General features: G+C 39.2%; 2 protein-coding genes across 2 annotated transcripts in view; both read left to right on the top strand.

Moving 5' to 3' along the window:
* NWD2 (NACHT and WD repeat domain containing 2) overlaps window positions 1-16,668 on the top strand; it is a 49,804-nt gene extending 33,136 nt beyond the window's left edge. Inside the window, exons 4-7 of the mRNA XM_041402957.1 lie at window positions 8,382-8,585; window positions 10,174-10,318; window positions 10,621-11,210; window positions 12,736-16,668. Coding sequence (XP_041258891.1) covers window positions 8,382-8,585; window positions 10,174-10,318; window positions 10,621-11,210; window positions 12,736-16,668 — 4,872 coding nt within the window. The remainder of the gene's footprint in view (window positions 1-8,381; window positions 8,586-10,173; window positions 10,319-10,620; window positions 11,211-12,735) is intronic.
* A 6,362-nt stretch (window positions 16,669-23,030) lies between these two features.
* CUNH4orf19 (chromosome unknown C4orf19 homolog) overlaps window positions 23,031-25,952 on the top strand; it is a 38,941-nt gene continuing 36,019 nt past the window's right edge. Inside the window, exon 1 of the mRNA XM_041402914.1 lies at window positions 23,031-23,140. The gene's annotated coding sequence lies outside the window, so the exon portion shown is untranslated. The remainder of the gene's footprint in view (window positions 23,141-25,952) is intronic.

The following is a 25,952-nucleotide window of genomic DNA, read 5'->3' as shown; positions in this document are numbered from 1 at the left end:
GGCAACAAAATTAATTTGGTGCTGCATGATCCTGTAGAAGACAGGGAGATTTTTGAGGAAGACCATTGATACTTTTCTCAGCCAGGAGAGAGTTCTGAAGAAGCAAACTGTATCAAGGAAGTAGGTCATGAATTTCTTCTGAGGAAGCACGTTCACTCTGTATGATAGACTGGTAGCTCCTACACACTATGTCCTGAGAAATTACTCATCCTTTTTTCATATCTCCCTACCACTAGGGAAAAGCTTTGAGATTTAAAATACTGCACTGTGGGTGAAGTTAGTTCAGAGTTGAGGGAATTGGCTCATTTACAGCCAGGTTTGGCTGCTGTCCTTAATTTTCTGAAAGACAGGTCAAGCATCAAGAAACTTCACCATCTTTTTTTTCTACACCCTTTATGTCAGGAACTGTACTCACAAGCAAAACACTTCAGCACTTGCACCTCATCCTTCCAGTCCCAAATGCAGTCAGTTTTCTTATAAGGTAGTTGAACAGTCCTTTTTATTTCTCATGAAACTGAAACCAAGACCTGCCTCAAGTTTCTGAAACTCACATAGTCCCCACAGGGTGCTGCTGCAGTGCCTCCAGGGAAAAAGGGAAAACAGAAATTAGGGCATGGTTCTGTGAAACAACACACTGCAATATTTCTCAAGCCAGGGAACATAAATATGTATCCGGGCAGGTGGGAAAACAATTCTCAGTACAGAAATGTCTTTATTATGCCTTCAGTTTCCTATTTGCTTCAGCAACTTCAATTAAAAATTGTATTTCTTGTGTTTTCTACAGTCCGCTGAAGTTCTAAATTTAATTCTGTTTATCCACAGCTTCAACACATCTCCATAGGTTGAAGCAAATGAAATGAAAAAGCAAATGAAAATGTTTGATACTGCCTATGGTATCATTGACAAACAGTATAAAATAACAGTTCCATCGCCGCTGGTACATAAATACCCATCCTTTGCATATCAAAATAGAGTTACTCAAAATAAAAGGCTTATTTTGCAAGCTATCATTAGCCTCGTTTTATGGACAGGCAGTCTGAATCAGTGGCAAAAGTATGAGGAACTTACAAGTTTCCATACTGAGATGTAGTAAAAGTAGGAAAGAGGATTTAGGAGATCTGCAGCAGCTCTAATGTTCTGTCTGATAAGCTGCACTGCCTTACAGCTCTTGGCAGATAAGAAGAATACTGCTTTAAAAGACACGTTGACCTGTACGTCTCAGAAATCACAGATTATGACATTTTTGTGTTTTTTTCATATTTTTAATTTCTAGTGGTAGTATTTTTGGAAGACTTAATACCAGTGCAACATAACTTCTCTCCTTTGATAGGCAAGAAAAGCCATCAAATGTATTTATTTATTTATGTGGAGGACATTCTCCCTGTGTTTCTGTCATGAGGTCCTTACACTGTACCTCATTGCAGCTAGAAGTACAATAAAAAGGAGTAGAGGCAGTTATTTTCAGGACATCTTCTGGGCACTAGCTACTCTAGAACTCCAGCTTACTAAAACTTGGCTTAGTTTAAGAATAGTATTACATCTTTCTTCACCTTGATTTCAGTTTCTGGTACAGCACCTTGGAGTTTGCCCTAACAACCAATTAACATGTATATTCCACTGAGATAAATTGAAGTAACGTACTTTTCTGGCTGATCATCTGATGATTCACTGTTGTTTAGCCATTAGCATTTCTGCTTTGAATTTGAAATGTTGGCTATTGTTCCCTTAAGTTATAAAAAATAATAAAATAGGACATTCTTTTTTGTTTGTTTTTTGGTAGTAAATTCTTGGTTTCAAGGCCTGGCAGGCAGGGACCCAGCTATTCCAAAAAATATGTCTGGCTGGACCTGCACATTTTGTATCACATAAGTGATTTCTACAGCATACTGTTAGAACAGTTATCATATACCTGCAAGAAACCAGAAAGAGCTATAGTTGCACTCAATTTCTTAGGATGGGATGTTAAATAAAAGGCCCTTAAAAGCTGATATCCAGACTATTTGTTTCAGATTTTCAAGATGTGGTTTATTGTATATTTGGTTATATCAGCTAAGCCCACATTTCTGCAGACAAGGATGCCAACATGTTACAATTCTGTGTGCCTTCCTCAACTTGAATGGCTTCCTAGGCAGGTTTGCATGTGCAAATGTGCTGTCTCACCACCTCCAAATGCAATATGAAAGACAAGACATAGAATGTAGTAGTCATGCATGTAAAAAGTAAGACTTGAAAACAATGGAGCATTTCTTGTAGTGACGCTGAAGTGATTCTGTCTCCATACATACAAATATAGTAACTAAAAGAAATTTAAGGGTATTGGAATCTGGTTACAGTAAGTAAGCTTTTTAGAAAAAAAAAATTGGATTAAATCTGAGGTCTTTTAAGCCTGGTCCTAAATATAAATGTCAACATTTCACTTACTTCTGTTCTTTATGTGTCTCTTTTGTCTAAAGAAGTCTGATCCAATTCATAGTAACATACATTTTATCAGTTAATGCATGTGTGAACATACCAGTTCAGTAGAGAAAAAAAATGTATTTGTCTGAGAAAAAATGGCGATTTGACAGAAAGGTGTGGCTTTAAAGAGGAAAAAAAGGTTTTATTTCATGAGAAAGATTTTACTACAAAAGGGAGGAAGCCTAGAAGCAAAGACTGAGGGTGCCAGGAGTTAGGTCTCTAACCCCAGGATAAACAGAAGGCAATGAATAGTAAGTGACCATAGGGGAGAGAAGGATCCAGAGGACTTTGTAGCCCTTGTTAGTCATGCAAACCATGGAAAGATAACATTCGTGTTCTGTTGCAGTTAATATTCAGTTGCTAATATTCAGTGCTATGAGATTGCTTGCAGAGAAAGGAGCTGCAGTAGCAGGGCCTTTGATGTGTGACTGTGACCCCATCATTCATGCTCTGAGGCCTGATGAGTGGGGTTTATGCCTGGTCACCACAGACTTGTCCTTCTTCCAGTTCAGGGGAGGTTTTGAAACTGGGCTTTTGCACCATGGGTGTGCTTTGTTATTCCATGCTTTGCTCCAGGTGGTTGCCCACAAGCTACACCAGATTTCTGTGCGAGGCCTCCTGCTGAGGCATGGCATGATCTGGACTGCACTCCACAGCTCTCCTAGGAATGGTAAGAAGGACACCTCTGGGACATCAGTAAGACCAGCCTTTCCTAACCACTGACAGCAAGTGAACTTAATACCCCACAGTGTTTTAAAAACACTTAAATCCCTCCAGTTTTCAGCCCACAGTGTGAAGCATTGAGCACCTCTTCAATAATGTGAGAAATTCATTCTCCTAATGGAGCTGTTCTACTTTCAATAAGTGATCTTAGACTAAGATTATGTTAATTTAGCAGGCTGAAATGTGAGTCACTCAGGATATCATCACAAGGGGTCAAGGCTTTCCTCCTTCAGTAGTGAGCGGTTTCTGTAAGAATGACAGAGCTGAGAATTAGGAAAAAACAGCTTCTACTATGTGGTTATGACTAACCATTGCATACCTGTCCTAGGCCAGGCTTAATTCCCTGCACTTAATTCCTGTGTCGCATGGGGACAAAAATACTTCTAATTTCTCATGGATCTTGCAAAACCAAATTGTATAAGGAGTGCTTAGTCCTGTACACAAGGAAGTATATTGTTAAAAAATTAGCTGTGGTTAGATTTCATTCCTTCAAAAATGATTTGCTGAATGCTTATTCTTCAAAAAGCTGGCAATCCAGGACTGGTCTGAGAAGAGACAGAGAGGCCATATGTATGCACTTCAGTGTCACATGTCTTCACAAAGACCAAGACATAGGACTGATTTCAAGTAACTCAGCAAAAGATTGTTGGATCAGATCTCTGTTGGCAAAATGGCAAAAAAATTGTTGCTCTTAAGTTGTCAAGTACCTGAGACCACTCCATAAATCATTACAAATCTGACTTGTCAAATGTCTTCATTTGCAGATGTCAATATATAATTTTGTAAAAAAAGATTAATTAAAGCAATCAGTAATTAATATAATTTGCTGTTATTTGACAGCTGTTTTTTATTAAAATTACCACCATATATCTCAGCTGGAATTAAATATATCTAAAATATCAGCTTGTTCTGCTTTAAGATAATGTATGGCATCAGAATTCATGAATATTTTAGTGATAATGTCTGAACTAATCATACAACATGCCGTGTGAATCCCTCATATCTCAAGATCAAATCTAAATCTTCTTTGTGTCCTCGTTTTGATCATGATTGTGACTGCACCTATAATTTTACTGTCTTTCGACACCAAGAATATTAGAATGAAAAACACTTCCCATCATACAGACAGTAGTTTTTTAACCCTCATTTAATAGTGATTTCAGCCTCAACAAAGCACTCCTGATGGGAATGACAGTGGATGCAGCTCTTAGCAGCCTTGTCTGTTGGAAGGTGTCCCTGCCCAAGGCTGAGGACTTGGAAGTAGATCATCTTTGAGGTCCCTCCCAACCTAACCCATTCTGTGATTCTGTGAAAGCTAACAAGGCTACTGCTGAGGCTGCTCTGTGTTAGTTCTGTGAAGTTTAGTTAGACACAAATGATTGCGGAGGGTTCTATACATTTGTCAGCCTGGTCGTCTTAATACAGTTCAATCACCTTCAATCTAATGAGTTTTTAATTTGTTGTTTTACTATTAGAGGAAAATGACTCATCAGGTGGGAGGTTTGGTTCACGAGCCTGCATATAAAACTGTCTATTGATAGTGAACACAGTGTAAACATTACTGTTCCTTTTAAAAATAATTCCCTATAATAATCATCAAAATGCTGCAATGTTGTTATCACAAATTGAAGTTTTGGGTTCTTACTGTTGAGTACTATAATATATGTCAAAAGGATCTGAAAATTGTAATTCTTGTTTACAGACTAAGTATGAAACAACATGCAGATTGTGAGAAATTCTGTTTACTTTCAATCCTGTTGCTTCATTTTTCTTTATTTTTCTAAGAAGAAATCTGCATTTACTAGAATGTATAGAGAAATGGAGATGGGGCAAATATTTCCAGAGGCTGCTGCAAGCCTCTGACACAGATGCAGTTCAGACACTTAAGCTCCTGAAGGAAAAGTGAAGTTCAGAGATTCTTATTGAGGCCTCTAAGGTTTGAGTGGTTTTGTGGTACCCTGATAGATTACATTTATACAGATAGATAGGAATTTAACCAGAATGACACCAAAAGAGTGAAGGGAAGGAGGTACTTCCAATCCTCACCTCTAACATGGGAAGATGCAGTTTTCACAGCCTGTGCCTGCAAATGCACCCATCCTAAGGCTGTCATGCAGCCTTAGAAACAAACAGTGGATTAAAATTCCCGCAAATACATATAGTCTGTTTATATCCCTCAGTCTTTTTTTTAAATTTACTAGTGCCACTGCTAATGGAAAACATGCAGTGCATCTAGAGAAGGTGCATTTGGGTGAAGAGCTGTTCCCCAGGAGCCTGGTGTGTTTATGTGGCGTAACCCAGCATTTGAGCATTAATTTCTCAGTAGAAAACAGCTGCACTTACTCAGCATGCCTCCTGTTCCAAGCCTGGGCTGTGATACCACAGGCCTTTCAGAAAACAACTCCAGTAAATGAAGAGTACTCTCCAGTAAAATGGAGAGTTTTGTTTCAATGCCTCCATTAAAGGGCCAGTAAAACTCGGCTGTAGGTTGACGCTGGTCTGAAGTTACCAGAAAGAACAGGAGTGAGTCCATTAAGAGTTTTCTAGTTCATAAAATTTTCTACTAGAATATTCTTCAAATGATTACATTGAGTCAGGTATTAATACCAGAACCTCAGGTAGCTTCTGTGGAACACAGCTGCGGTGCAGTGCCTGGGATGACCCTGCTCTAAATGATACACCTGCTCAGCACTGTTTTTTAGGGTTTGCTGGATCATGTCAAAGTTCTTTTTTATTGTGTTTTGCTCAAGTAGTCAGGAGGATAATCCCTAATACAAGATTATTTACATAATGTCTTTTGCAATGACAGATGAGAGGTATAAAAAAAGTCTTGTCATTTCATTTTGAAGTAAAACCAGTCATTATTCAGCTATAGTACAGTGAAGAGAGAACAGCATAACCTGTACCAGAGAAGCAGAAAAGTACACAGAATAATTCTAAAACAAATTTAGTTGATTAAATGCAGTACATTAAAATCAGACATAATAATGTTGACATTTTAGTATTGTTAATGAAGGGCCCAGTATTGATCTTTGCTGAGGGAACTGTCTATTGAATCCACTGGACTTATATTTAGAAAAAGTGGAGCCTAATAAATTCTAAGTAATAATTTCTATACAAGGTAAAAGCTCCTCTGAGAGAAATTTATGAGATTTCTACGTCAACCTGAATGTGACGAAGCTTTCCAATTCAGCATGATATAAGTTATTAACCGCATTTGAATGAAGAAGGAAAATAATACTACATTTTGTTTAACCTCTGCAACTTCAGAATCCCAAAATTACAGGGCTGTATGAATAGATCAGAACAGTAAAAGCTTCAAAATTTTCCCCAGCTATCTCATTATGTGAAGCAACATAGCCCTCTCTGAGGGGAGCTACTAGCAGCAGGAATGATCACAAATCAAAAATAAATTTAGATTATAGAAATACTGTATCATTTTATTTCATTTCATTTCATTAAATTATTATTATATGATTCTGCTAGCTGAACACGTTCATTCCATTCTCATGACTCTTTGATGTGTGCCCTGAATAGAGCTATGGTGGGATCTGATTGGGCAGACAGGAAAACTCAACTTTCCCTAAAGCCTCCCTTCTGGAGAAGCTTCTTGAAGCACTTGGATGCTGTGACTTGTCAGAAACTGGATCTTGGGCTGTATGAACTATCACAATTCCTACGTTCCTTCGCTTCTCCTGAGCAGGAGGCAGACACTGACTTGTTCCTGTCCAGCAGCTCTTCGTCAGTGCTGCTCTGTGGAGGGTGGCAACTGCTTGCCATCAGCATGGTAGTTCATGAGTTCTCCCTAGTGTGCTCCAGGCAAAAATCAGCCAGGTAAGTTGACACAATGTCAGGTGTGGTCTGAGCTAACTGCTTTTCCCTGGAAGGATTAGGAAGTGTTGGTGCACTGCTCTGATGTCTGCTCTGGGACTGCAGCACCTGGCATGGTGGGCCACTGGAGTGCTGTGTGCCAGCATAGCTGGGTTCAGCAGTGTCCTGCTGCTTCCTGCTTTTACAATCAGTGAAGCAGGCTTCATCATCATCATCATCATCATCAGTTATTTATTTTCAGGGTGTTCTGCTGGAAGAGTTTAAAACAGCTTCTCATTATGACACGTGGTTTAAAAATAATGCATATTTAGATATTATTTACAAACATGCTCATTTACACTTTTAGGGCACTGCTTTATTTGCATTAGCATTACTTTACCAAGAGATCTTTCTGATTCAAATCAGCATTCTGATACTGTTGGTTCCTCTCCACATTAAGTACTCCTTCTCATTAACACAAGATCTTTGCTGAATACATTTTAAATGAGGAAAAAAATTTTAAAAATTACATTTTAAATTAAGTAAGAATTATCACTGACTTCTGTGGACCAAGTATTTAATCAGAATTGATCTGATGGTCACAAATTTGAAAAAAATGTCAAAAGTTTGCAGTAATTTCCTATAACACTATTGTCTATGAAGTTGTAGGACATTACAATCATATTTTTACAAAATGTTTACAGACAGTAAACTACAGAAATAAATTTCTTTTAAAAGACTACATTTAGACCACCACAGCCAGTATTTTAATCCTCATTTTTTAAGGGAAATGTCTCCTGTGCCCCAGTTTAAGAACTGACTTCCACAAACCTTTACCTTTATGCAGCAGTACGAAAATTAGGTTTGATCAATACTTTGAGCAAATACTACTCAGTATTTGCTTCTCCCTTGCCCCACTGTTCATTCAGTGGCATGCTACTGGGGCAAAGAGAACAAGAATAGAAGACAGTAAAGCAGCTTGTGGTTCTGCAACACTGATCCTTGCTGGTATAAGCCACTATGTCAATTTGCTTTTGCATGTGAGGATAATCTCAACCTGTGACTAATGGAACTCAGTAATACATGAGTCAATACCATGCTAAGTATATTGGCTATTTTTTACATTCTTTTGAATGCCTTTTTTTAACTGCTAGTTAGTACTATGAGAGACAATGCATCTACTTGAAATTTTCTAAGTCGTCATAGTAAAATATAGCTCAGTACAGTACCCTTAAAAGCAATTCCTGTCACACAGTATCTGTTTCCCTTCCTAGTAATTTCAAAGTCATTACACTACTACCAGACTTACTTTTAGGAAATTCAGATCCCGAGGATGCTTTTTGCATAATAAAAAAGAAAAATTTAATCCCTACTTTTCTGTAACTACATAGGGCCTACTGGGAGAGAAGTATGGGAACATCCGAATACCAGGGGAAGTTGACTCAGCAGAATTTGAAATGATCCTGGATGCTGCTATAGAGGCCAAGCTAGAGACAAGGATTTTAGAAGAGTGGTACTGCAGGGATGAGAACGCAGTGCCGCCAGCATATTACCTCAGACCAAAGTCAGAAATGCTGAAGAACTACCAGAATACGGTAAGTCACAGTCTCCTGCTCACAAAATGTTCTCCAGCCATTACAGCGGCAGGCAGTCCCCAAGGCCAGGCACTTGCTGTTGTCTTTGACTTAGGTTCTACAGCCCTGTCCACAGCTGAGAGCTGCTGCTGTGGTGCTCCTTTCCTGCACACGGTGAAGGAGCAGCCACAAAACACCAAGGAGCACGACTCCTGCACTGATGTGCTCTCTGATAGCTAGAGCAAGTGAACTTGGGTTATCTGTGCCCTGTTAGGGCTAGTGGGACAATTGTACAGATTTCCCTTTCCTGATGTTGTAATATGGAGAACTCAGGCTCTTCTGCTTTTTACTGTGCATTTGCTAGATTTCAGTGAACAGGACTTGTGGAGGAAATACACATTTTCCCTTCTATCCCCATAGAAGAAAACCTGTCAAACAAGTGCTTAGCACTGTCCTGAGTCAGATATCATACTTTTAACTTATTAACTATATTATAACATAGGAATTTTCAACACTGTTAGTTATAATTTTTAAAACAGGCATTTGTCTTTAATTGATGATGATAAAAACTGTTTCTCAGGGCTCAGTTCTACCCTCCTACACATTCAATATATACCTAAGGACATATTTTAGTGTACAAAAAATGAAGTTCTTAAAAGAGTTTTCACTTTGAGTGCATATTATATTATTGGGGGTTTTTGTTCTTAAATCTTTGTACTTTTCCTGAAGCTACTGACTAACATGTTACTAAATAAAAATATGTTCATTACTTAAATGACTTAATATTCATAACTTAAAAGTGATATTCATAACTTAAAGCTGTAACATAGATGTTGCAACTTAAAGGTGTAACGCAGAGTTACATCTCATAAACTTACAGAAAGTAATAAAATATAGTCAGCTCTGTCAAGAAAGAGTTGCTAGGGAATTCATCCTGGAGATTCCACACTCCAAAGAAAGTGGAGACCCCTGAAATATTTCACCAGCAGTATATGAAACCTAGCTGCTTTACAGAAAGCACCAGCATGGCATTTGCAAGATACCATCTGAAAGGATTAGTGAATTTATATTAGAGTTCCTCTCTGATGACAGTTAAGATTAGTGTTACTATAGCAATGAATGAATGATCGTAATGTCACATGTAATCCTGCATTTTTAAAATATGGTCGCTAATAGAAGGCACTTAATTACAGGTACCAGGAACCCCATTTTCAGTTTTGAGATGCAAGTTTAAATTATTACCATTGTTAAGTCTCATTAAAGGAGCAATAATTTTAGCAGTATTGCTGCTGCTTTATTATTATTTCAGGCTTGGTTTTCAAAACCCTCTTTCTATAAAGGTGTTATTTGCCTTATTCTTGAAAAATATTGCATTAGCTGCCTACACTAGGGATTTAGAAAATGCTCCAAGGAGCTAACTCTTAAAATTCTAAAATGGAATACAGTATGATCATCTGCAGTATAAAATGTTTATCTTTTATTGATTTTTGGTAGTGTATGTGTGTCTCTGTTACCATGTTATTTTTGGCCTTGAATATTAGACTTCTACTTTCTGAAGTTGTATATGTATGTATTACACCTACTTTTTAATTATGGATATTTTTAAAAGATGGAATCTTCTTCAAATTCCATGAATGAGAGCAAATGGCAAGATATATCAGAAGAGATTAAGAAGATTTTTAAGACTGCTGTGAAATTGCTGTATGAGAAAGGAAAAATGAAACACAGCCAAGCAAAGAGATATCTTTCCTCTGGTAAGGTTCACACTAACAATTTCTATGTATTCATTTATTGTCTGTTCTGTCAACCTTTCCACAAACGTGAAAATATATTTCTGTTGGCATTTCTCATATAATTAAAGGGGGAAAAAAAGGTTTGTTGTGCTTGCTTAAGACTAAAACCCATACAAAAGCAGTAAGCAAATTCTCTGTGTTTGTTTTTTCTGTTTTTACAGAGAACAAATGCAGCCGAGTCTGCCTGTTGGGGGTAGGGCATGTTCTTGAACTGTTTATATAGAAAAGTTGACAGAGACTCTGTGTTCTCTTTTCATCCCCAGCTATTGAAGATGAACTTGATTTTGCCTTGGGTAAACAAACACCAGCTTTCCTAAAGAAGTGTGTTTGCTACATCCGGAAAATTGCCAACATTGAGCGTTTTGTTAAAATTCCAGAGATGGGAAAATACATGGACGTGGTACATAAAGCTGGGAAGTTTCTACGAGATCCTGAAGCCCATGAGAAACTGATCAAGCTCAGGGATGAATTCATTCCTACCATTGTCGCATCATCCAATCTGAGAGTATACACATCCGTCACCCACTGTGACATGAAACTGGGTTACTCCCAAGAAGTGGAGAGCCATTACATTGAAGGACTTGGTAAACAGTTCTATGAAGACATGATTGACATAATCCAAGCTACAGTGCAGCAGAATTTTGACACGGAGACAGATATGCTGTATGATGAAGTTCTTCAACACTCATCGCTATGTAAAACATACTCCACTTTTTATGAATATAGATGTGAGGCATTAAACATCGTTCACAAATATGTTTTACCTAGAAAAATAGGACACATTAACCCTCTTATCATATATGGAGGACCATGCACAGGGAAGACTCTCCTGTTAGCTGAAGCTGCAAAGAAGGTAAATAAGTATCTTACATACTAAGGTCATGTTGAGAGCACTACTTTGTGTAAAGGCCAACTTGGTTTAATTCTTTCTTTTATCAACAGATCTATCAGCCCTCGATACATAAAATAAAAATAACATGTATATTCGGCATATTATTGTACACATGCAGAAAAATATTACCTTTCAATAATAACAACGTATCTGTATCATGTGCTTAGCCAAAACAAATGTAGTTTATCAAAGCTCTTAGAAGTCTAATAGGAATCAACATATTCTAAATTAACGTATATTAGAATGATCTCTTTCCTTCTTGTTCCTCTGAGGCCCTATGAATCCAAAACCATCTAAACATCTTATTCTGGTTTTAGTCTTAAACACAAATGCAGTATGTCTTTCCATGTCATGCCATCTCATTTTCTCCTAAGAAACTATTCCAGAATTATTCTAATACACTGGCTACAAATCTATATGTAATAAGCAGCAAAAATACCCGTACTTACTTATCTGGCATATGCTGTTTAAGTCATTGAGCTGAGTACTGCAGGGAAATGAATTAAACACTTTGTGCAAGGCAGGACAAGATGCAGAAAAAGACAAAGCTAGTATCACCAGACCTAATTCTGCAGATGACAGTCACAACTTTGAGATCCCAGCAGGATGGTCAGAGAATTTAGCAGAGTGAGCTGGGAAACAGCCATATCAGCCAGAAGGAAATGAAGAAGGGAAGAATACTTTTTAAAATTGCTGTCTCTACTTCCTGTGGAGTCACATTAGCTGTGTATATGAAATTGGGAGTTGCAACTCAAGATCTCATTTCGTATATGAGTATGTAAGTCAACCTAGAGACTCTGATTCTGCTTTTCTTTTAAAATACTTTTAAAATAACACTTTTTAAATACTTTTCTTTTAAAATAACATAAAGTGAGGTGAAGAGATGTAGAACCGTGTGTGTTAGCCTGCACAGGCTGGGAAGATTTAAAGAGGTTACATTCCTCACTGGCTTGGAGTGCTCTAACCAGGAAAACTTCAAGACTTAAGACACTTTTTCTTTGTTGTGGCAGTGTTTTAGAGTAAAAGTCACAGGTACGCCAGGGCAAAGTGTAGTTCTATGGGCCAGGGATCTGTACTCTGATCCATGTCCTCTAGAGACATGTTTTTATACTCAGTCAGAATCAATGCTAAACAGGTTTAGGTGGTAGGCTGGTGTGGCTGACCAAAGGTGACATTGTGTAGAGTCTAAGTCTTTATAAGAGACTCTATCTACTTACTTACAGAGGTGAGACTGAGATTTTGTGGAGTACCCTGGGATTTGTGGAGTACATTCTAGTCATGCCCCCGCTGATGTGAGCCTTTTTGTGCTAAACAAAGATGATACTGAATTTCATTCAGTGCACCTGCCTTGAATTCTGCCAGTGAAAGGATTTCTATTCAACCAGTAATATTTTCAAATGTTTATTCATGTATAGACTACCACTGTTAACAAACTCTATTACTATGCTTCATTGAGATATAAACTAAATTATGCTCTATATTCTAGGCCTATTCCTGGTTGCAAGAAGAGATGGGACCAGATTCTGACCCTGTGGTAGTTATAAGATTTTTGGGATCCACTGAAACAAGTACAGATCTGAAGAATATACTTCAAAGCATTTGTGAACAACTAGCAGTCAACTATCGCTGCCTCGTACAAAGTTACCCAAAGAAGATTCATGACCTTCGGGACTTGTTCATAAATCTCTTGAATGAGTCTTCATTTCACAGGCCACTGGTGATTATATTTGATGCTTTAGAACAGCTAACAGATAGTGATGATGGTAGAAAGCTCTGGTGGCTTCCCATTCACCTTCCACGTTCAGTACGGATAATTTTGTCAACACTGCCAAACAAGCATGGGATCCTGCAAAAACTGAGGTGCCTTATTCATGAAGAAAGCAACTATATTGAGTTAACTGCAAGGGACAGAAAGATGTGTAGTCAAGTACTAAAACACCAGCTGCTGCGAGTTAAAAGGAAAGTAACATCAGGGCAACAAATCTATGTCAACGAGGCATTCTCCAAGTGCACACTGCCTATGTTTGTAAACTTAACCTTCAGGGAGGTCAGGCACTGGAGATCTCACAAGGATGTGGATGAGTCCTCCCTCTGTGTTACTGTCCACGAAAGCATAGAGCAGTTGTTTTGGTCACTGGAAAACAAGTGTGGGTCAAGACTGTTGTCAAGAGCACTTGGCTACATCACTATGTCCAAATCTGGCCTGAGTGAAATGGAACTGGAGGATATTTTAGCCCTTGACAACAGTGTTATGTATGAACTGAATGAGAGAGTCAGAGAGAGTAACCCATTGAGAATTCCATATATATACATTGCAAGACTTAAGGAGGGCTTACAGGGGTACTTAATAGAGCGGCAGGTGAAAAATGTAACACTGCTTCTTTGGGCAAATAGGCACTTACAACTAATTGCCCAGAAATTGTACCTGCACAATGAAGAAGACTTGCGTGAAATGCACACAGTCATGGCAGAGTATTTCCTTGGTGTTTGGTCAGGTGGACGAAGAAAACCTTTTAACAGCAATGACCAATATCTGAGTGGTTGTCCTGACCGTGCCAGTAGAGCCATGAATGAGGATGAAAAGCACTGCATGGATCAGGTGGCTTTTGACAGGCAGGCTCCAGATCAGCCTTGGGTCTTTCAGTGTAACCCATTGGAACCTGATATCTTTTTTATTAATCACAGAAAAATGACAGAGCTCATTCATCACTTAACGAGATGTGGAAGAACTGATGATCTTCTGTACGGAGTCATCATGAACTTCAGCTGGCTGTACACCATGATTAGAATAGGGCAATTTGATAAAGCACTTTCTGACATAGAACTAGCTTACACTTACTCTCAAGAAAAGGAGCTGAAATTTCTGGCCAGTACCCTCCGCAGTATAAAGTTCAAAGTAGTAAAATACCCAGGTTCACTCTCTGCTGAATTGCAGCAGAGACTTCTCCCAGTAGTAAGTTCATTGCCCAAACTCAGACATCTCCTCCTAGAATGTGACAAGGATGGACCCAAGTACTGCTCTATCGTCCCTTTGCATTCCTCCATGGATGTGACTTACAGCCCCGAGCGCCTGCCACTGTCATCCAGCTGCATGCATGTCACTGAGATTTTGCCTACATTTAATCCCAGCACAATTATTGCTGCTTTAGAAAATGGCTCCATTAGCACTTGGGATGTAGAAACCCGCCAGTTACTAAGGCAAATTACAACTGCTCCATCTGTTATCTTAGGGATGAAGCTTAGTAGAGATGAAAAGTATCTTGTAGTAGCTACAACAAACAACACTCTTTTGGTGTATGATAACATAAATTCCTGTCTTCTTTCTGAGGTGGAAATTAAGGGGTCAAAACACTGTGGAATTGCAGGGGACTCCAGTTTTATAAATGGATTTACATTATCGGTCAACCATGCGCTTGCTTGGCTGGAGGCCAGTAAAGATGTTACTGTAATAGATCTGCTTTACGGTTGGCCTCTCTATCACTTCCACTGCTGGTACGAAGTGACCTGTGTGCAGTGTTCTCCAGATGGAATTTATGCATTCTGCGGGCAGTATTTGAACACCGCAACCATTTTCCACTTGGGCAGTGGAGAGAAGCTGACCACTGTGACCTCTGAATTTTCAAGTGGATTTGTGAAATTCCTTCTCATTTTAGACACAGCCCAAGAAATGGTGATGGTGGACAGTGAGGGTAGCCTCTCTGTTTGGAATACAGAGGAAATCGCAAAACCCCAGCTTACAGATGACTTTGACTGCAGAAGAGAAGACAGCGAAGTTGTCAGCATAGAGCTTTCTGAAGACCAAAGTGCAATTTTAATTTGTAAGGCTCTCAGCATTGAACTTCTTGACACTCGTGTGTGGAAGGTGGCTGAAAAGTTTAGAGCTAAACACAATGAGCGCTTTATATCTGCCGTGTTGTCCAAAAATGGCAACTGTATAATTGCTTCAATGGAAAATACCTCAGCCATTTTTGTTTGGAGAAGAGATACTGGACAGTGTATGGCAAGCTTACAGGAAATCTCAGGAACTATAGTCAAGCTAATTAAATCAAATCATCATAACATGCTGCTATCCTTATCCACCAGTGGTGTCCTTTCTATCTGGGATATAGACATCATAACTGCTATGTCCAATATTGACAAATCTGGCAAACCCATCCAAAGACTGGTGTTGCCAGCCAGAGGTGAATTAATATACACATTGGATGGATCAGATTCTGTCCACAAGTGGAACTTCAGCACTGGATTTATTGAAGCTGTGTTCAAGCATGAAGGTATTGTTGAAAACTGTGTGCTGACCTCTTCTGGAGAGATAATGGTTACATCAGATGATAAATGCAGCCAGTATGTATGGCACACGGTTAGCGGTGAAAATATCTTTCGCATTAATGGACAAAAAATCTCAGAGCTAATGATTACTCATAATGACCAGTTTGTAGTCTCTCTCTGTGAGCAAAATGCATCCAGAGTTTGGCGACTGGCTACAGGACATAGGGTTTGCAATATTTTAGTTGCCTTACAGAATGCGTTTATAACAACTGCAAATACATTTGTAGTTGGAATGGCAAAGAACAAAGTTTTGGCAGTGAGTCTCTGGACAGGCAGTATAACAAAGAAGTTTTGCTGTGATGATGGTGCAAGCATTGTGGACATTAAGTTGATACCAGACTGCCCAGATATTATAGTATTTATAACGTCTACTGAAAGTGTGAACATCTGGAGCCTAACAGAGGAAGTCATCTGCAGACGTGTACAATTGCCTACCAATTTCTTAAAAAAATTGGAAGACTTTGAAATATCTCCAAATGGGAAGCTAGGAATTATAACCCGTGGTGATGAGAACATCAATGTGCTTGATCTACACAGCGGAAAACTTCGCGTGGTTCACGCTCCAGGTGTCATCTGGCGGCAGAGGCTGTCTCGCGATGGCCGCTACCTGGTGTACATTTGTTGTCGTGGGGAAGAAGATGATGACAATGGTGCAGTCTCTAGTTTAATTGTAATGAGGCTAGCAGATGGCAAAAACATCGGTGCCTGTTCTCTTTATAAAACTCCCACTTTTCTTGCACTCTCACAGAGACATTTAAACATTATTATTGGATTTGATGATGGAAGTATAGGTACTTACACTGTAGTGGATCGAGTTGATGCTGCACTGAAAATCAAAATTGCTACTTCAAACAGCCGTCAGATTTTCAACAACGCAACACAAGTGATTAGGCCAAAGTGTCACAATTATAGTTTCAAAGTGACTGCAGACTGCATTTGGAGGGAATCAACAGAAGTATTTGCAAGGGATAGCCCCATTACAGTTACAGAAGCTGAGGTGAGTGAAGCAACACCAACCAAAAGACACAGCTACTGCTATGAGAAAGTGTGCTCAGCCATAGATTGCAGACACAGTTTTGCATCTGACAACTGAGTAACCATCTGGGTGAGCCTGTCTGAGTAGTACACTTGCTTAGGTATGTCTTCTGAATTCATGTAAAAATCAGTGCGTTTCTTGGAAGACAGATAGAAACAGCAGAGGGCAGACCAGCTGTTTTTTCCTGTCTTACATTTCTGTAAACATAAAAGCAAACATAAAGCAAATGGGCTGCAGGGTTGTTTTTTTTTTTTTAATTTCGGAATACAAGGTTTAGTCCACAATTTCACCAGGGCCTTGATTAAAAATTTCTAGCAATACTGTCAAAATTGTTATGCTATTACATAAGTTAGAAGTTAGGTGATAATATCTGTGGTTGACAGACTGTTTTAAATAGAGCTAAAGCTCTAAGTGACTGGTGAGAAGTCAGACCACTATTTTATATTCCAAGTCACCTAGATGGCTCTATAGCTAACAGTCAACTTTATACCCACTTGCAAAAATGTGCTTTTCTGCTTGATGGTGCAATGACAAGATGTCACCTGCCAACCTGGAACACTTGATACATTCCATCATCATTTTAAAAATACCTACTTTTATTTTTCTTTTTAATTGGGTTTAATCTTTGGGCTGAAAGGAGTAGGTGCCAGTCAGTTGCTAACATGTCAGCATGTGAGGCAACAAGTATTTGTTCACCTCAATGAACAGAATGAAAGCTTTTTTGTTTAAATTGCATGCAGGGATTTCAGGTTTCTGTATTGTGATAAAAATTATAAGAGTCCTAAGTTCTAAAGGAAGTATATGGATTGGGGTTTTAATTTTTGGTTTAGGGAAATGTTTCGTCTTCATAGTGTGTATTAGTACAGGTCGTAATGAAAATTTTTCAAAGAGAAGGGTGTTACTGCTGAACACTTAAAGACATTAATTTCTTTATGTTAAAAGGTTGCTGTCCATTTTGTTGTAAGAAAGTCTGAAGTATCTCCTATGTCTCCAAAGTAATCCTGGTAGTTTTCAGACATGCCATGTATTAGTTCTTATAACATTTGCCTTAGTATTGTTTCTCTTCTTTCCCATGATAAATACAGATCAAATGACCAAACACTGAGACTGTTTGTGTACCTGCTGAAATATTCCACTAAATGTAAAGGCTGTCAACAGGTTCCTTCTTAGTCCAGTTTGTAATGGGTTTTTCTTACTTTCACATGCATACAGCCTTCACTTTCTGCTTCAGAAACTGTTCTGAGCCTTTTGTACAGTTTTACCAGTTTCAAGGCAGAAATTGTGAAATAATGACAAATGCTGTAAAAAAAAAAAAAACCCTACATTTTCCTAAGTAAAAAAAATATACTGGACAACATCTGAAAGTATAAGAAAAATTTCCCCTACTTACATATCTTAAAGATGACACACCATGGAAATATTTTCAAATTATTTAAACAGAATAATCTTATTTTTTAAATCAGAATTCCATATCACAAATTTCCAAGAAATGAATGCTAAGTTAGAACTTAATGTAGTGTGTGAATGTTCAATGTACAAGCCAATATAGTATATTAAGTGACTTGAATGATTTTTCCTAACTGGTTTGCAACTAATAGATCATATTGAATGTTTTTATGTAAACTTTGTATTGTTGGGAGAACCTACCCAATCAGAGATTTATATTTTCATAAATGTCAAATTTAGTTAAATTTTGTTACAGAGTTGTTAAATTAGAAATCTATTGCAGTCTTCAAACAAATATACAGTCTTGTGTATGCATTGTTTGTACTAATAAACTGTGGAAGCAAACTTGTGTGTGCCCCTTAATTTCATGGAAATTCCACTCTGGCAGAGGGACATGTGGCCTTTGCAGCTTTCTTTGGTCTGTACATAAATAATTTTTAAGGACACTACTGATAAGGAAAAATTCCAGTATTCCAATTTCTCCCATTGCAGCTAACTAAATCAAGCATTCAAAATACAATAAGATTTGCCAAAAAAAACCCACCCTTCTTAGATGATGTTTATGACTAGATTGCATACTGACAGTATGCAAATCAACAGACATGAAGGCTTTTGTGACCAACCCAGTATAAAGCACAAGAAAAGGGACCTGAAACCCCACTCCAATTCAGACCTGTGAAGCAATGGGAAGAGGCACCACAGTTCCCAGGATCCTGTCCCAAAGGTAGGCAACTTCCACCTTCTTTCAAACATGGTGCAAGACTTGTGCATTTTGACCCTGAACTCCCTGTCCATAACCTGTGTAAGACTGGAAAGTTAGTTCTTTCATTATCTTGGAAGGGTAAAATCCTCTGTCTGCCAGGAGAGTGGCTGATTTGGGGTAGTAATGGAATATAATGTAATCACAGAACAGTGAATAGTATAATTTACTTTTTGTTAAGAAGCACTGTTTGCATCTCTAGAACAAAGCTTTCATTTATCTTTTAGATAAAGTGCATCTATAAACAAGCTCAGGTGGAGTCTGTATTTTCTGACACAGAAGATTCTAGGAATAGGCTGTAGCTGCAAGAAAGTTTTAACAGGGAATTAGCCGGAAATTCTTAGGCAGACAAAGGTAAGCCAGAGGTCAGCTAGAAAAAATATTTTTATCAGTCATTTCCTTTGCACCACAGCTGGGGAATGCATGGCCCGTGACTTCATTTCAAACAGCCGGTGGCCATTCGACTTTGTTTCACATTATTATCAGATAACATCAAAATGTGGTTTAACATGTAGCCTGGAAAAGGTTGCATTCAGAAGGCATTCAGGTTTCAGTGGCTCCCCAGCCCTGATTTTTCCATGATGCACACTCAAGCCCTTTACCTGCAGAAACAAAAGTATTGGCCATTTTGTAATGAGAATTTAAAGCAAATACTGATTGCTGAAATGGTGTTTGTATGCTGAGGGGACTGTTTCAGTTTAAAACCCTGAGAGTTTGCTCTTTGTCAAAAATTATTAATGTGTCTGTATAATATGTTATAAAATGGGTCCTCTGGGGCACTTCCATAAAGCTGTTAACAACAATCTGCATTGTTTCATTTTGTTGATTAAAGATTTAAAAATACCTCATTTAGTATAAATATTAAGACTGCAAAAGGACAGGCTTCTGAAATCTATTTTTATTCTATTTTTTTAATATAATCATATTTTTAATATAATCACTGCATTTTTTTAATATTATCATAAAATTGATCATGTAGTCATCTAAGTGTGGATTAGGGCCTCTGGATAGGTTTCATTAACAAGGGTTTGTTACTAATAATCATTATAAAGTATTTATGCTACAGATATAACCTAATTCAGGTTCTTGTAACCTGTTATGGACATTACTCTTCCTAGATCACCATATGGCTGCAGGGAGACCAGTGAGCTACATTTTTGCCTGTGGTTTACCTTTCCAGTCTGGTTACAGAACACCATTCCTTGCATTTTTGAGGTAGTCTCCTGACTTTTATGGCATTAACTGCTGCTCTCAGTGTGGGTCCAATTCAAAATCTCAATTCTCAGTTTCAACAGGAAGGTCAAAGGCTGCAAGAATAGTCATCACAATCCTTCCCAAGGCAGGATGAGGCCTTTCATCATGTGTTTCTCCAGCAGGAGCAGTTTGAACCATCACCCTTCTGTGAAAAAGGGTCTTTCACTATCAAGGACAAGTTATACAGTGCTCAATTCACTTGAAAACAGAGGCCAATAAGCAGAAGAGCTGAGGGAATGTTTCCAGTCCAGTATAACATGCTCTTAAAATCACACATTTCCCCAAGTGACTGGGGAAAGTTAACACCTGTCCCTACCGAGCTCCTCTCCCTGCCTCTGCTGTCCTGTCATCCCAGACCTATGCTGCCCCTGCTTGCCGGGGTGGGTGAAGCTCCCACCCCGACTCAGCAAAGCCCCGACGTGTTCCCAGCCATGGTACACTCTCCATGTGCAGCACCTGCTCTTTTGGTGATAGCTCACTGGGCTCCTCTCCAGCCTCAGCAGGGAATATACAAAAATGGATTTAAGGCATGTTCACATGTTCCCACTGTCAGAGCTTTCACCACATAGTACTGTATAAATAAAATCATCTGCCTGCTCTCCTACTACATCCCTGATTACACATGCATTTCAGTGCATGTGAGAAAGCTTCCAGACTAAAATAGATCTAGTTAGCAAATTTAAAGTGAAATACACAGAATTGCAAGGTGGGACTTGAAGCGAAAATCCAGACATGCTGTAGCACAGATGAAAACAGAACATCCCCAAAGCAGCTGGATAGTTTGCTGCCATTTGTCTACATTATCCCATTGCTTGCTAGTCAATTGCCCAGCACTCCCCACTGTAATATCACACTGACAATAGCGTATAAAGTCATAAAGTTAGCCTTTTAGGCTGCAATTTTTCGAGGCAGCCTTCTATCTCAGCAGGAGCATTCTTTCTCCACAAAACCACAGCCAAAACAGTGAACTAAGGTACAAGAATGAGATTAGAGGGAAAAGAGGATTTCTGAAGGCTGAATGTCTCAACTACTTTTCCTTTGAAAAAGTGTTACACCCGTCTTATTGAACAAGCACTATGGATTGGTGAGACAAGTGATCATTTCCTGCAGGACACGTCTGTGAAAACCTGTCAGGCAATCGACCCAAAAAGACGCCAGCAGTTCGCACATACTCACAGAAAACGATAGTTTCAGAAGTACAGCACGGTTGGTTTTGCAGGGGCTGGGCCAGAACTGCTCTAGTACGACAGGAATACCGCGTGCTGGTTCGAGAAATCTCAAGAATGAACAGTCTGTGGAACAAAAAATACAGTAGCCATGGAAGGGGTCTGAAAAGGATGCCAAGCATCAGGAGAAGGGGGAACGCAGCCTCGCAGTGTTTGCTTTGAGTGGCCTCCTGGCTTAAAACACAGCTTTTCTACTGGACGTTTCTCGGCCTGTTAGCCCACCTCATTAGCCCAGCAGCCACAAGAACAATGGTAAAATACCACAGGAAAAATACCACAGAGCTGGGTATTTTGCCCAGCCATGGGGTGACCCCCGGCTGGGCAGGACCATAAGGCCTGTCCGAGCACAGGGCTGCTCGCAGCTGCGGATCCGCGCTGAAGGGGAAGCCCTGCACCCTGCACCTCCCGCCTCCATCACCTGCCCTCACAACCTGTGGATATGTTAGCCTGGCAATTCTTTATGACTTTATGACTTACTTGTCTGCTTAAAATAAGAATATCCAAAGCAGCTTTTATTGATTTCTTTGCTGGCACATGCCGTTTCGGCCCCTATGTGTGCTGGCTCCTGCAGGCTCCCGCAGGCTCCCGCAGCGCCAGGCTGGGGCCGGGTGGTGCATGCGAGTCCCTGCTCCGGGCCGGGCCCGGCCTGCCCCAGCCCGCTGCTGACAGGGGTTTGACAGCCTCGGCTTCAGCTCACTGCAGAGGATACCAGGGCAAACCAAGCCCTTGGTGATCTTAATCCAGCACCCTCCTTCCACAGGGAAAGCGAAGATGCAATCCCTGCAAGGCAGGGAGGCAACTGTAAATGCGGCGTTATTCAGTGAGAACAGCACGCCTACTTGATACAGCAGCCTAACTTCATTTAAGTGCTTCCATGAGGCTTAACACCACAAAAAATAAAAATAAAGAAATAAATAAAATAAAACCACCAACCACACCCTAAGGGATTTAGCCTTATCGAGAAGGCTTTGTTAGCCCTGCTTTGCCTTTGCATACTCCAAATCACCCCAGTGCAAACATTCCCCCCCCCCCCCCCCCCCCCTGCTGCGGACACAGCCAGTCTTAGTGCCAGTTCTTTCCAGGAGGTTGTTTTACAGTTTCCAGGTACATCGACATATGGTAAAGATCACGCATGACCCAGGTGCTTGCCTTGTACAGGGAAAACTCTCTCAGCTGGTTGTGGCAACGGAACATCTTTCTTATCAGTTCTGGAAACACCACACTCAAATCCAAATGACTCCAGGAAATTCGGCACCTTTCAAAGGTAAATGTGACACGATGCCTGCAAATACACCTCAGAGCTGATTTTCTCTTTAGAGAATCACGCGAAACAGTGGGGAATAAATGTCATTGCCAGGCAACATGCAACAGAGGAACTTTCTGCCAAATCCCTCCAGCACTGTTTGTGATACAGGGAGATTTAATTTAAAGAATACGCAAATGGCAGCGTGAATACACTGACAGGCTCTGGCTTTGTTGTGGTCGTTGTGACTGTCCCGGAGGAAAGGAATTACGTGGCACGTGTTCTTCCGCTTCTCCTTCTTTTAACCCTGGCCAGAAAACGGTGAGTTCTATCAGGTTTTTATCCAGCTTGCAGGTAAAGGGTTACAGATTCTAGGAAGTATTAAATGCAAACTTTAAAGGATTTTATTTTCATCTACAGTCACATGATGCCTTAATACCCAATGACACTAACTACAGAGTCTCATTAAGAGGTCATGCAAACTCCCAAGCTAAACAAGGCATTCTTACATATTTAACATTCAAATGCAGAAGCCAAGCTAAGCCATGGAAGATTGTAATCAGGAAAAGCTACACTTCCTGATCCACACAAAAGCTACAGGTAGGAAAAGTTCTTTTAAACTTTTAATATTGTGCTTTCTAGAGAAACAGTTTACAGGGCATATTTTGTATTCTGTTTTCTGCCTTTCTAAACAGACTAAGAACATTATACTGAAAATATCTGATCTCACTTGTTCCACCTGTTGTAGAGTCAGGATTGTTTTTACACTCAGAAATAGAGTTGGCTCAGTGAAAATCCAAAGAAAACAATTTTTAAGCCAAACCTATTTAAAAAGCAATGTTTTTAGAGATCTCTTAGTTATTGAAATGGTGGAGTTGGAGTATGTGGGGTAAAGGAGGAGTTAATATGTCTTTGATGTCTGAAATGAAATTATTTAGAACTCTTCTAACTTCCTTATATAATGAATTGCACATTGTTTCACTCACACCAATCCTACTATATTTTAATGGATTTGACTTCCTCAATGAACTTACATTATTTCTAAATTCCTCTCCTAGAATTTGGTACATTTAAAAATAAAAGCTTACAAAAGCAAATGAAAGATGGGGAGTACTACAGTGTTCCATAAAAGGAGAATAAAACAGCAAAATACAGAGTAAGAGGAAAGTCAGTTAAAACCAGTTTATTTTAAATTAAGAAGTTAAATTGTATTAAATCAAATCAGTTTTCACATGGCACGATAAAGTTTCACTGACAATTACTGGCAATATTGCATGAGTTAATTTGTTTACTTGCAGTGAAGGAGTTTTCCAGGCTACAGCATTAACATTTTTATCACAAAGATCTTTTTCTTATGACAATTTTTGGTAAACTGTAATTGTTTTCAGACAGTGTTCTAATTACTCAGTTTTTAATACCTCTATAGGAATTTAAAGACTGCATTCTAGATGGTTACACAATCCAAACTTACTAAAGATCTCTAGTGCATCATAGGATTGCCACATCCTGAGGATTCCCACTGCTTAAAAGCAGCAAGTGTTGTTTATTGTTTTCCTCCTACAGAGGTTGGGTGTCGATTGCCAGTAATGTAATTTTTCCACATTCTATAATTTCTATAAAACACATCTCTTTTTCTTGTTTCTACATAATCCTAGAAGATATTAAAAGAAGTAGAGAACAATAATACCTGAAGCAACTTTCTTCAGATAAGCTCTCAACTTTCTTTGGGAAAAGAAAGGGAGTTGTCTTTACCAGTATTTAAAATAAATTTGAGTCCAAACAAGTTTACCAGTGGCACTTCAAAACACTGTCATTCACTTTCAGGGTGCCCATCTTGAAAAATAGTAGGTCTCGTTTTGAGGAGGGCTAAGATGTAAGCACAGTCTAGATCAGCCTGAGCCGTGAGTGTCTCTTTATCAAACTCTTTGTACCAAGTCCTGACAGAGTAGCTCCCAACTGTGCCGATGGGAGTGCAGCAATAAACCACTACACTTTAAAAGTACTGCTCTGAGCTTACTGTAACTGGCTTCTGAGCCTATATTATTTACAAAACTATTTTTACAAACTATTATTATTTACAAGCCTATATTATTTAGAAACTGTTGTAGATAAGGGGCTTATTTGCTGAGCTACTATATCTCAGGAGAGGAACACCACAACCCCCAAATAAACAGGCAACCACAGGCTTTCACTGAGAAGGCATTGCACCCAAAACATGAAAAGCAGCCTGCCATGGCCAGTCTCTTCCAAGTAATGTTTGTGCAAGTTGCATGTGTCATGGTAAACCAGCTTAGTAGCTCAGTAGTTACATTTGTTGAACACTAATTACACAAAGTGTCTTTGTAGGGTTGAAGGTAAAATACACACTGAAGTTACTCTGTGACTGAAAAGACATAGTGGCAATTGAATGAGAGAGAGCCTTCCTTAACTCCTTTCCTAAAGAAAAGAATACAATCACTCCAGTAGTTCGGATACTTTTTCACAATTTTACTCTTAGTGCGGAAATTTGTACTGCTCTAATTATTACCCTTTATTCTTTAATGATGAAACAAACTAACCTATTTTCTTGCTTTGGCACATCAATATAGATCCAAATGTAGTGTTGTTTCACAAGGAAGACACACAAATCAAATACTTCCTGCTCATAAACAAAAGAAGAGAGAGGTTCTTCTCTCTGAAAATGAGACAATTAGAAACCTAAGGGAGAATTTTCCCCCAGAATTTTGGAGAAAGCCAAGCAAATACAAAAATCCAAACACTGACAGAAGTTTAGAATAGTTTTCTCTCTACGCCAAAGCTGAGACAAGCATTGATCAAAAAGCAATCCAGATCTTCCAGTTTGCAGATCTCAGGGAACTTGTACCACATTTAAGGCTAGTTCTGAAAATCAACCCGATGATTTTTTGCACAGCTCTAGGTAGGTGGCAAGATAGGGCAAATCTTCAAGGGAAGGGAATCGTGACTTCCTTCCTTGGAAAGCCTGCTTAAAAGTGGTTGACTGTGCAAGGCAAACACTTGTGAGTGCTGAGGCCCTTCTCTAACCACACTGTTGTTTGTACCTGACCTCAAGGAAACAAACTTGCTGGAAGTATTTGCTCTCAGACTTTACTGAATGAAAGCTTAGGAAAGCCTTTCTTCACATCTTTCAGGAAGGGATGGTCTTTTGCTGTGTTTGCACTGTATCCAGTTAAACACGGTCTCAACATTGTCTACATCTTTCACTGATAGTGCTTCACAAAGGACAGGGGAGGGGAAACACTCAACCCACTGAAATGTGATGAAATGTATTCAGGCAATAAATATTTGTTTGGAACTTAAAATTTTTTCTTCAGACCCTGCCTTTCTGAGGATTATACATGATCACCTGTCAGCAGAGTATGCCCGTGCCTTCCACACAACAGTGATGGTGGGG

Source organism: Onychostruthus taczanowskii, unplaced genomic scaffold, assembly GCF_017590055.1.
Source record: "Onychostruthus taczanowskii isolate IOZ18803 unplaced genomic scaffold, ASM1759005v1 scaffold2, whole genome shotgun sequence".
Classification (NCBI taxonomy): domain Eukaryota; kingdom Metazoa; phylum Chordata; class Aves; order Passeriformes; family Passeridae; genus Onychostruthus; species Onychostruthus taczanowskii.
The sequence above is the reverse complement of the archived record's forward strand: the minus strand, read 5'-3'. Positions and strand labels throughout refer to the sequence as shown.